The sequence below is a fragment of the Solanum verrucosum genome, unplaced genomic scaffold (genome assembly GCF_900185275.1).
Source record: "Solanum verrucosum unplaced genomic scaffold, falcon-dt-bn FXZP01000289.1, whole genome shotgun sequence".
Classification (NCBI taxonomy): Eukaryota; Viridiplantae; Streptophyta; class Magnoliopsida; order Solanales; family Solanaceae; genus Solanum; species Solanum verrucosum.
Genome location: NW_026020016.1, coordinates 619633 through 632527, shown reverse-complemented (window position 1 = coordinate 632527; position 12895 = coordinate 619633). Strand labels below are relative to the sequence as shown.

The 12895-nt window shown below is 33.8% G+C and overlaps 1 protein-coding gene across 1 annotated transcript; it reads left to right on the top strand.

The window, feature by feature from the left end:
• Positions 1 to 7912: 7912 nt before the first annotated feature.
• LOC125820896 (B-box zinc finger protein 22-like) lies at positions 7913 to 12609 on the top strand. The gene is made up of 3 exons (XM_049500321.1): positions 7913 to 8095; positions 10900 to 11328; positions 12274 to 12609. Exons 1-3 carry the CDS (start codon positions 7913 to 7915, stop codon positions 12559 to 12561), a joined length of 900 nt encoding a protein of 299 aa, XP_049356278.1. The 3' UTR covers positions 12562 to 12609.
• Positions 12610 to 12895: the final 286 nt, after the last annotated feature.

Below are 12895 nucleotides of genomic sequence, written 5' to 3'. Positions count from 1 at the left end.
CGGTGGTCTTCTATTTTGTTTGCTACCGCTTCCCCCAAGTTTTGTTTGAGTTCGAGATTCTACCCAGGTTCCTTGTTGCTGTTCGTATTTGAGTTCTGTGGTAGGAAGATCGTGATCGCTGGCTCATTTCGTCTCAGTCGCTGTCCGGAAGATGGTAACACCTCCTCCTTTATAATATGTTCTCGTCTTTTATATTTTGAAATGACGATTCCAGCGTATCTAAGGCCTGTGTTGCCGCTATTTGTCATTGAGTTCTTGGTATCTTTATATGTTATACGTGTCCTTATGAGACTTCATGATCTAGTTTCAATATTGAGCTTAAGGTTTGCCATTTTAGTCCTAGTTCTGTTGATTCCTTGTTTCACTATTTGAGTTTATCCGGTGGTTTTTCTTCATTTTATTTTTTGGATGTTGAATTTGCTTTCTGTAGCCTTCAAGTATAATATGTTCTCATTTAGGTTGTTACTGTTGATATTTGTCCTCGAAAAGATATGAGAGTCTTAGAAACTAGCTAACTCGGTGAGTTTATGTGATATTTTCTTGTTGTTTTCTGGATTTAGCTAGTTTGTTATTTCTATCCTCCGATTTCGTCATTCTAGTTTAATTTGTTAGGTTGCGAAGCTGCTATCCTGTCTTACTTTTTTTTTTTTTAGATTCTGCTTACTTTGGATGTTTGGCTTTTGAAATATTTGTCAGTAAGTATTTGGATAAACTCGAACCTCTTAGTAATCAAGAAATAGTCGTAATTTTTAGGTTCTTGAAGCAGCTTCCTGTCTATTTGTTTCCATCCTTAATGTTCAGTATGTGCAATGCCTCATTTGGTTCATTCAGATTATTTATTATGGTTTTTCTTTAATGTCGATTCAATCTGCAAATTTGTGAATAAACTATGTCGTCTTTCCTCTTTGATGGTGCGATTCTGTTGCAAAATTAATAGGTGAAAAAATAAAACTTGTTTACTTTATATCTTTTCGATTTCGAGGTTCTAAAGGGTCTGCTTTGATAATAGTAATGAGTTGGTTTTAACTTAATTCATGATCAAGTTAGTGTATATTTTATCCATCTTTGAAAGTAACAAGTATGTCATATCCAAGTTTGCATTTATTGGTCTATTCGCTTGATTTCGGGTCTGATCAATTTCGTTATATCATATCATATCATGTGTTATAATTTTCTAGCATGCTTCCATCTTCTTGTGTTTCCATCTTGTTTTCGTTTTGAATGGCATTCCATTATTCATTCGTTTCTTAGAACCTGGAAGTTGTTGGAATGCTTTTTGGTTATAATGCTAATCATCTGTAATGCTCATCGCATAGTAGGCTAATTAGTCAATTTGTTTATACTATTAGGATTCTTTTTTTTAATGCACTTATATGGAACAGTAGCTTGAATGTCCATTACTTTGTTTATTAGCGGGATTTGGGTCAGTAACATTCTTCGTTGTATAGTTCGACCGAGTTTATTTTGCCATATATTATTATAAGAGTTGAATTGATAAATTGTCTTAGATATATTGTTACTCTTATTATTTTCGGGCACTAATTCTTATCTTCCTTTCTTGCATGTGAAATCTGTCCGAGTTCATCATGAACTCCTTTTTCCTTTCCCCGCATTTCGAGAGAGCCGTAAAGGGTCAAATCCTTCCTTTTGAGTCAGCCAGCAAGTGGAACCGAAGAATAAGTCCATTAATTCGATGTACATGTGTTCAGAGCTGATTTACGGGATTGCATACACTAGTATACCTCTAGTGTATACGAAAAGTGGGAAAATGGGCCAGAGAAGCCCCCTTCGAATTTCAGAAATTGCATTTTGTTATTATTGGGCCTAGGCCCACTTATTTATTATTATCTCGTGTTAGTTATTAGGACATGTACCAAATGCAAGAAGTGGGCCTAAAGCCCAATGGAGAACAGTGGCAGATCTATGATTTGAAGGTTATGGGTGCTCACTTCCTTTAACATAAAATTGATTGTCAAGAAAGGTTTCCTTCTAAAAACTTATATTTTTACAGTTTAACTTGGTAAATGAAATATTAAAAATAGAAAAATGAACAAACAATAAATTGGAAAGGAAAAAAAAAAAAAACCAAGCAAATAACAATGAATAGGTATAAAAAGAAGAGTAAAAATGAAAAAAAAATCAGTTTGCCGGGATTCAAACCCTCAAAGTAGAGGGTATCAACATAAGCTTTAACTTTGTTCTGTGAACCAAAGCACCCGTCAGCCCTTTTTGTTCAGTGGGTGCTCACAAATTGATTATATATATTTTTTCAGTAGTTTATATAAGCATATACAAAATTTTCGTCGAGTTAATGGGTGCTCGAGCACCCGATACCTCCTATGAGGGTCAGCCCCTGATGGAGAAATTAGCTTATCTTGGTGCAAACGGGGTATAAGGTCCAAAATGAAATTAGGCCCAAGTACTGGCCTAGGTGGACAGAATCAGACATGGGCCCAAATCTTTCTTCCTTCTCTATTTATTTGCTATTATGTACTTTATGTGTTTATTTAATTTTAAGGTTTTTCCTAATCAATTCCCCAAAAGATAACCATTTTGTAATAATTACTTGTATTTTCTAAAAAATTAAATAGTTACACTTGTCTTCCACTTAAATTACTTTGAAATAATTTACTTTAGTAACCCCTTATACTATTTTCCTTTCTCCTAAAAAATATTTCAAGTCTTGAGTTTGTTTATTTCTAAACGAAATATGCATGTTTAATTGCATGTTAGCGGACATTTCGGGTGCTTTCAAATCCTTCCCGAAATGTTAATATGAACCCCAAACCCTTTTAATATTTTCATCCGATTTTCTGTTTTTTAATCTTTAAAAATTAAGTGACGACTCTTAAAACCTGTCAGTTTCTTATTTTTAAAATAAAACAAGTTTAACACACCTACAAGATAGATCACCCATTTCATTTATAGAAGAGTAGCAAGCAAGTATACATGCTAAGTTTACAAATCCATTCATCATGTTGTCCGAGTTATCTGAGTTAGGACCTCAGTTTCCAACTTGTAAGGTTCCCAAAAGATTAAGCAATTGTTCATATTGGTCCTTAGACAAATTCAATGGCATTTTCCTATTTAATTTAGGGTCTTCCTTACTCTGGTGCTTATTCATCTCAGAAACACACACATTTCCTGCAGAACCTGGACCTTTTCCCTTTGGAAACCTTGAGTTGGATGGGTAGTCATGAAGTTTGTAGCACCTGTCCTTTGTGTGTCCTGATCTTTTACAGAGTCACTGAATAAGGAGTACATGTTAGTGCTAGAGCTACCTCTAAACACATTGTTGTTGAAATTACCAAAGCCATTTCCACCTCCCCTAATTAGTCGTGGGATTTTTTAATCCTGTACCATTGTTAAACTGGCCATATGTATTCAGTGAGGTGGAGTCCAACACTGTGTGGTTATGAGGCTTCACCTCCCTTTATTTTTTCTCTTGGGATAGAATGACAAAGGCTTGTGCCATGCTAGGAAGTGTGCTCATCATGAGGATATTGCCTCTAATGGACGTATACATCTCATTAAGCCTCATAAAAAAAATGTATAAATCATATGTCCTGTTTAGCTTTGTACAACTTAGTCTTACCACCACAAGTGCACATACAGGTACAATGGGAACTGATATCAATAGTGTTCATCTCTTCCCATAACTTCTTCATTTTCGTGTAATGGCCAGTAATATCTAAAGCACCTTGGAGGTCATTTATCTTCTTTTGTAGCTGATACATTTTGCATCTGTTTGTTTGGTCACACCTTTCTTCCAACTTTGCCCAAACCTCCTTAGCATTGTTCACATAATGCAGGTTGTCACGCAAATTAGGGTACAATGAATTTAAGATCCAAGATGTTACCACGTCGTTACATCTTTCCCATTGTAGAAAATCGAGATCAGTAGGATCAGGTCGCACTAGTGTTCCACTAATGAATCCTGTTTTGCCTTTCACTGATAGGGCTCTAAGGACAACTCTTCTCTAGGATCTATAACCACCACCATCAAACACAGTAGGTAATAAAGAGGATCCAACATTCTCCAATAAGTGCAGGTAGAAAGGGCTAGAAAATCCATTTGAACTGATATAGAATCAACTGGAAGATGAGAAGAACTTGAAGTAGGATCAACGTGTATATCAACCATGGTGTTTCAAGGATCGCAAAGAGAAGCAATTAACAGCAGACAAACAACAACAACAACAACAAAACTACAGATCCAATCTTGCCAATCGAAAAAGAGAAAAACTCCAATCGATCAAAGGAAGATAAAAAATGGTAGAAACAATAAATGAATTCAGAATGCAATTATTCAATCAGAAAAAAATGAGTAACTAGAAGAAATGAGCTCGCGAAGTGGATTTGATACAGAGCAAAACTTGCGAGCAATTTCCTGCTCTGATACCATGAGAATATCAACAACACAATCTGTGAAGTAAATGAAAAACTCCATTGATGAAGGCTCACATGGAGAAAATTGAAGTTAGAGAAGAATTGCATGAAGCTGTGAATTTTATTGAAAGTGAATTAAAAATATAAGCATTACAATGTGATCCTTTATATACAATCACTACTTGGGGAATTCTAGAAGATTCTAATCTTAACTGCATTATAACAAAACTCTAGTAACAAACGTGATGCCTAACTAACTGCAATGTAACTAACTTTCTAACTAACATTTAATTATAGCTAATTTGACTGTGTATTCTCATCAAAATTGTTTAACTTTTTATAATCCAAACTATGCAACATAAACGAAAACAAAGAGAGTGATATACTTTAATTTTTAGCATAATTTTCTTTGCCATCTAATATTTCATCAACATGATTTATTATTAGCTTTTGCACCATGCTCCGATGATTAACCCAGGGCCGACTTAACAAGACTTGGGGGCCTAAAGCGAAACTTTAAAAATGGGACCTTATTTTATTTTTTATTTTTTTTATTTAAAAAAAGAAGAAGAATCATCATATATATTTTTATTTGAAATCTACTTTTCTAGCTTTTTTAAATACGAAGTCATTAATTACTGTTTATAATCGATTTGTTTTAGTAATTCCTTTTCAGTTGATGATATAGCTAATCCATTCATTTTCTCTTGAGACATTGCTGATCTTAGATAAGATTTTATCGATTTTAGTTTCGAAAAACTTCTTTCAACTGAAACAACGATTACATGAATTGTTAACATTATTCTATAAGCAATATATGCATTAGGAAAAGAATCAAGTCTTTTTATTTGATTGAGTATTTCCATTAGATCATTATCTTCTACTTGTATTATTTCTCTTAATACTTTTAATTCAAAAAAATAAATATAAATCATCAATATAAGAATAACTATTATGTGTTAAAGAAAGTTCAACGTTAATACAATATTTTTTTTAAAATTCATCATCTAGTGATCTCAAATTTTAACCACTAAATAAGAAACCAAAAATATTTTCATATGCTTCAAATTGTTCAAAACAAGACTATATATATACTTAATATCAACAATAATAAAGTTTACAAGAAAAAAATTATAAAATAAAGTTAGAATAACAAAACCCAACACGAATTTGATAAGTTGATATAATAATATCGAAATAGCGTTGCGTTCCTTCAATATAATGATTGCAAGTTGCACTTCTTGAGGTTTTGAAGAAGCCACTCAAAAGCAAATTTTATTCTTTTATAACTTGTAAGCAACAACAAATCAAAAAAAATTGTAGGAGAGAGTTCAATATTGAGAATAATCATTGAAAGTCATTTCAATCCATTGAGAGACATTTTCAATCTTTTTGTGCTGCCCCATTTTTAAAAAACACCAACAGTGGTATCAAGAGCTTCATTGATCTTAAGGGATCTGTGAAATCTTCCAAAGAACTACCATGCATTTTTAACCAGTAAGGGCTACCTTTTTAACCCATCGGGGCTACCCATTTTAACCTATCAAGGCTACCTTTTCAAGCCGTGTTGTTTTCAACACAACGACTTTTCTAAATCAATTTTTAACCAAAAATAATGGCAAGCAGCAGGCTCTCTTTGAATCACCACAAATTTTCACAGACGAAAACAATCAAATTTGGTCTGTGAGAATAAAACCATATTTTGAAACCTATGTGATATGTGAGGTTGGGATGGAAGAAAAACCCTTATAACCTCTCTCTGCAAATCATACAAAAGTTCAAATTAAAACACTTTCAAAAAAACTTCTACACAAGACAATGCCATCACATGTGTTTTTGAAGAACAAAATCAAAAGAAGAAATTTTGCAAGTTCAAAAACAATGAAAAAAATCCAGCATCAACTACCAAAGAAAAAATTGAGAAGGAGCATTTTTTTCAATTGCAGTAACTAAAGCAAAGGAAGAGTGTTGAAGTTTGCTTTTAGTTACTGCAGTAGCTTTTAGCAAAATAAGTTATTTCGTTTGAATAAATTTGAATTTTGAATTTTAGTTAGTTTGTTTAAAAAAAATAAAATAAATAAATAAATATATATATATATATATTGAGAATAAAAAAGATGAATATAAGCTAATAATACTATAGGGTCAATTTCCCACAGAAGGAAATTATTCCCAAAATATGTTTCATTCCCTTAGAAAAGTGGAAAAACTAACGGCATTTCTTTTTTACTTCTTACACATTTTTATTTTAATTTAAAAGTATATATAATTTTTTTTAATAATACGTATAAGTATTTTTTTTTTAAATGAAGGCCTCCAAAAATATGAGGCCCCAAGTGATGACTTTAGTGACCTAGTGATTAAGACAACCCTGTTTCAACCTCACCCCCAAATGACTCTTAAATGATTTACTCCATAGACAATAAATTATACTATGGACTGCCCGCTCCAAATAGTTTCGGTCGCAGGCCGTATACACGCGGGCGCTTCATCAGTATATAATATTGACAAGTTGCCTCAGCGGAGCACCAACAGGCAATTGGGCAAACAGACAATCTCCTGAATGTCACTCTCACTTTATACATAAATTTATATAATTTACTTTCTTTTTAAGTTTATTTTTTTTTAAATAATATATTTTTATATTTAATAATAATTTAATTTTAAAATATTTATTTTACTGTTAATGAGATAATTTTTAATCACACAAATATTTATAATTTATTTTAGATTATAATTTTTTTTTTAAATTATTTCTTTTTTAAATTTTGTATCCGGTGCCAGAGCCACCTAATAGTGAGGGGATTCATCCAGACCCCCTTCGACGAAAAATTATATTATTTATATATGGTTAAAATAATTTTTTGATATATATAGTAGATTCAAACCCCCTTCGACTACTTCGTGTGTCTATTTCTTCAAATTTTGAACCCTTTATTGAAAATTTTGACTCCGTCACTATCTATATCAAGTCAAACTAACTCATGTAAATTAGAACGCAGGGTATTATATATGTGTCACTTACATGTAAAAAGTCCCACGTGAATTTGCGCTTACAAGGATTGGACAATATTCTTCAGTACGAAGTAACTTCCAGCATTACCCACAAATCACCACAAACACTTGTAACTCTATTAGAGTATGTGACACTGACAATATTTCCTAATTTTCCGTGCCACCTCACTGCGTCACATACTCTAACACATGACACGTATATATAAACCGCCTTTCTACTAAATATAATAAAATAAAAACATTATAACATAAAAAATAAAAAAATAAAACATTTTTTGGAAACATAAAGCATAAATCCCATTACAAACCCCCCTTATGTTTTGGGCGGTGGTGTCTGACAATTTTTTTTTCTTTTAGTTCATACTGCTTTTACACAAACACAAACATACACTCTTTTTAGGTTTCCACCAATATTTCACTAGCAGATCTTTGTTAGATCTCGCTTGTGTGTTTTAATTTGGTGGTGAAAGTTGTTTTTTTTGTTTGTTGGAAAAAAAATAATTAAAGGATGAAGATTCAATGTAATGCGTGTGAGGTAGCAGAGGCAAAAGTATTATGTTGTGCTGATGAAGCAGCACTTTGTTGGTATTGTGATGATAAAGTTCATGCTGCAAATAAGTTTGCTAATAAGCATCAAAGAGTACCTCTTTCTGCTTCATCTTCACCCATGCCAAAGTGTGACATATGCCAAGTAAACTTTCTTTTTATGTCTCGGTCGGTTTGTTTATCTGATTTTGATTTACTACGAAATTCAACAAAGTAAAATTTTTGATCTTAGATCAAAGATATATGTGCTGCTATTTCAAAATAGATATTTTTATATTTATTTTTATGTTTACTAGTCATTTTTTAGTATTGGAAAAAGTCAATTATTATTATTGTTTATTTTTTCTTCATATTTTACTAAAAAGCATTAATGGCTCCTTATATCCAGAGGCGTATCCAGGATCTCGGCTAAATGGGTGCACGATTACGAAAAAATGTATCTCTAATATAAATTTGATCGATTTGACTTTTAGTTTTTAATATGAATATTAAAGTTTAAAAATTATAGATCCAAAATATATAATACTACTAGTTTTAAATTTTAATATACACATTTGATTTAATTATATAAAAAATTTACAATGCTAAATTTTTTAGGAATTCTCAATGTAATGCACTTGAAAATTTTGAAAGAATAAAGGAAAAAAAAAGAAAAATTAGTTGAAACAAAAGTGTAACTGATAACCACTTGAAAAAGTGTTACTCAAAGAAACAAGATAGATATAAGAGATTTAAATTTTTATCTCTCACTTAGAGAAGTGCACCCAATCATCATCGCATTTTTATATGATACTTTGAACATGGGTGCACACATCTATATTTAAATATTTTTTAAAAATATAACACTACTATATATGATTTAGAGAGGGGAGCATGGGTTCACGTGAACCCACAGCACCCCCTCTAGATACACCTCTGCTTATATCTTCAAGATTTGAACTATACATCAATTAATATTTGAGTATTGTAGTAAATTATTTATATTAATCATTATTTTTAAAGGTCGTACAATGTCTAAATAAAAACAAATAAAGGGATTATATAGCAAGATTATATAGCAAGATGTGTTTTGAATTTGTAGTTCTAAGCATGTCAAATCAAAGTTTAAATTAAATTGAGGTTCCAGACTATTGACCAAAATTTCAGAGACGCATCCCAACTTAACTAAACTGATCCTATTACCCTAAACCTAATTTTTTTTTTGTAATTTTGCACACTTTTTTTACTTACGTGGCATTCAGATATCTCTCACTCCTCAACTCCGTGATTTCACGGAGTGTCACGTAAGCCAAAAAGTATACAAAATTTTTAAAAAATGAGTTCAAAGGGGTATAGGACCTGAGATTTTGGTCATAGTATAGAGAGATTTTCTTTTGCAATGTGCATTTCATCTTCTCTCAAGTATATTAGACATTCAAAAATATAATATTCCATTGTCCAAGTCTTGTTACACCAGTTTCTAGCATGCTGATAGCTCAGTTATGAGAACTTTGTGTTTTACTTGCTCTTCTCTGCTTGACTTATCAGGCAGCCATGTCAAGTTCAATGTGCTACTTTTAGTATATTCTGCACGCGATGTTGTGTTCCTTTACTTTTCGAGTAACAGAGGAATGTACAAGGTGTGTATTCTTGATGATGGATCCTTTACTTTTAGAGGCCAACACTCTAGAGCGTAGAGCCCGTGGTTGAGTCAAATTTTTTGCTGAACGAGTGTCGAAATATCAAAAACTAAAATTTTAACCTAACTAAAAAATTGTAAATTTTTCGACGAAGGGGTGTCACCAGTGTCTTGAGTCCATTCAAATAGAGTACTAATGGTAAGCAGCCAAGGTCTATGGGATAATTTTAGCTTCTTTTGTCCTTGCAAAGTTGCAATTTGATTGGCATTATTTGAAGGTGAGAGCAATTTATGAAAATTTTCTCCTAGAGCAACTGAGCAAAACATGGGGCATAGCACGAAGCATGTCTAGAGTAAGAGGATACATATATATATATATATATATATAATAATAATAAGAGAAGAGGGTCTATGGTTTGGTATTGTGATAGACCCTAATGTTGTGTTAAGGGATTTTTACACAAATAGCTGGTCGGATTCACAGTTTACTACTTTACTACAAACTTTTCCTAGCCGGTATACATAAATTATATGGAATGGTTATAGACATATTAACATGGATTACATATATACATCCGTCGATTATTTTTAGTTTAAGCCGGTGGGTGGGACGCTATTTAGGTTAATTGTTCTTATATTGACCTATCCTTGTCGTATGAATGATAGAGAAGGAAAGGTAGGAGTGGAGAAGAAGGGGAGAGGAGGGAAGGGGCGATTTACTCTGGACAGGAAGAGAAAGCTAAAACGGAACACACTACACGTCGTCTCCAAATAACAACTGTGAAAATTTTCGTGCTTCGTAACATATGGTTGAATTTTGCAATTCAAAATCCTTCCTGAACCCTTGTTCCCCAGAATGACAACTCTAAATTAAAGAAAAAAAATACATGCTTAATGTGTTAGGATCATATCTGACTACATGCCCCTTTGTGTACATCTGTATATAATATTCTTATCGTTTAACATTCGTTAGTAACTTAAGTATGTGCTTCGCAAACTGTAGTGCTGCCGAAGACTACTCAACTTCCTCTGTAGCAATAGTGCTCAAGGATTTTGAATGACCTTTCTAAGTCGCATGTGATTTTGCTTAGAACAAGCGATTTTTACGTGATTTAACCTGTACTTGTGATTTTTTAATAGCTTGTGGCGCCAAAGCAGTTATGTTTATCAGATCCAACAGAGTTGTCCACCTTCTTCAGTGAATTCTCATCATGTTGACATATCTTGATCACGAAATAAAAAATATACTTACTATATTTATCCATTCTTCATGCCGATTTCCCTGTTTTTTTTTCAATTTATACTATTAGTAAGAGATTTATTTTGTACAGGAAACTGTTGGCTTTTTCTTTTGCCTCGAGGATAGGGCTTTGCTCTGCAGAAAATGCGACATTTCTATTCACACCGTCAATGCTTATGTCTCATCTCACCAGAGGTTCTTGCTGACCGGAGTCAAAGTGGGACTTGAACCTCTCGGTCCTTCTGCATCAACATCCTCAGGAAAGTCGCCTTCTATCCAGAAGGTCGCGGAGCAAGAATCTCCTCCAATTCCGAAGAGTGTTTCTCCTCTGTCATCAGTTACTCCATCTGAAGGTGTATTACCTGTCCATACTAATGGGAATGGGAATTTTGCACCTAGTAGACTTCCAATGATTGGAGGTTCTGCAGCTGGAATCATTCCACAATGGCAATTTGATCAGTATCTTGGAATGGGTGATTTCAATCAGAATTACGGATACATGGATTATGGACAATCTAAGGTTACCTTTTCCTTTGTTCTCTTGATAAGGAGGTTCACATTTCCTTTTATGTTTGCGTTTATTATACATGATGGTATTGTGGCTTTCATCATCCAAATGTAGAATTGTGCACTGTGTATGTGAACGGCTTCTCCTGCTGGTGTATGGTCTGTATGCAGTGGCGTAGCCACATGGTGGTCAGCTGAGTCGGAAAAAATATCGTATATACAAGTAAAATGATACACAAAATGATTAAATAACATGTTTTGGACACCCTTACTACAACAAGGTATTGTAGCCCAGTGGTTTCACCTCCTTGGAATGAGGGAGTGCTCGTGTGTTCGAATCTTCACTAGTTCTAGTTTTTGAAAAGAGCTTTTATTGTGCTATTTCTGGACACCCTTTATGAAATTCCTGGCTCCGCCACTGTATGCTTCTGTTACATGCATGTCATTGTGTGTACATGTAGCAACAAGGTATATGCATGATTTTCATTTCTATATGGGGACGTGGAAGCGTCAGGATGTGTTTTGTTGGTGTAACATTCGTGCTTCGGTTTTATTCATTCTTCTGGTTACATCTTTTGGGAAAAGTTGAATGGGCTGTCGAGATAAGTGTGTTACAGACTTCTGGTTACATCTTTTGAGGAAAAGTTGCATGGCTGTCAAAAGATCATCTCTATGCTGTAGGATGGAGTTTCACCTTACCATTATTTGGCGAGGATAACACTGGTGAAATTGAGAGTGTTTAAAACATTATCATGTCGTATCATATTTGTTATTTCATCTATCTGTGATTTCCTGATGGAAAAGTTGTCACTTTGATGACTACCTGTACTCTAGATTGGATTTCATGCTTGTATGAGTCGGGGACTCTTTCCAAATGGCTATCAACATTTTTTACTGTATCAAACGGAATTCGCTGTGGTACCTAACTTCAGTTTTCCCTTCAATTGAAATCTCTCAGGCAGACAACGGAAAGCTTGGAGAATCAGCTAGTTCTCCATTCTTAAGAGATGCTGACGCTGAAGTTGCAGGTGACGAGTGCTTTAGCACTGAGGTGGCAGATACATGTTGGGCAGTCCCACAAATTCCTTCGCCACCAACAGCTTCTGGACTAAACTGGCCGACGAAAACTATCCAGAATCCGTTTGATGCTGCATTGTTGGAATCTGATGCTAGTTACTTCCCTTTGCAGAACATTCAAGATCAACAATCAAATGGTTCCGGTTCCAAAAGGAGTAGGCATTTCTAGCACATCCTCCTTAAGTTTCGTATGTTAGGTAGTGAATAAAGTGTTTCATGCACTGATCTTTGTTAGATAGATATTATCGGCAAGTGTTATTTTACGTGTAATTAAGTTGTCTTCCTTACAAGACGGTGCTATAGATGATATCCTGATAACTGCTCCCCGTACGTGGTAGTGAAAAGAGTCGTCATACACGAGACACCAGTGGGATTTTCAGGGTAACTGGAAACCAGCACAACATCTTCATACTCTTCTCGGATGGAAGCGGATTGATCAGACTTCAAGGTAAACGAAGTGGCCTACATGTGGAGGTATTGTCTGGTTTTTGCTATCACGTGAA

Bases quoted from the DNA above. Each gene is read 5' to 3' on its own strand.
- LOC125820896 (XM_049500321.1), top strand. From the start codon at position 7,913: ATGAAGATTCAATGTAATGCGTGTGAGGTAGCAGAGGCAAAAGTATTA. The intron at 8,096-10,899 runs GTAAACTTTCTT...TATTTTGTACAG, and splicing joins CAAAGTGTGACATATGCCAA to GAAACTGTTGGCTTTTTCTT. The intron at 11,329-12,273 runs GTTACCTTTTCC...GAAATCTCTCAG, and splicing joins TGGATTATGGACAATCTAAG to GCAGACAACGGAAAGCTTGG.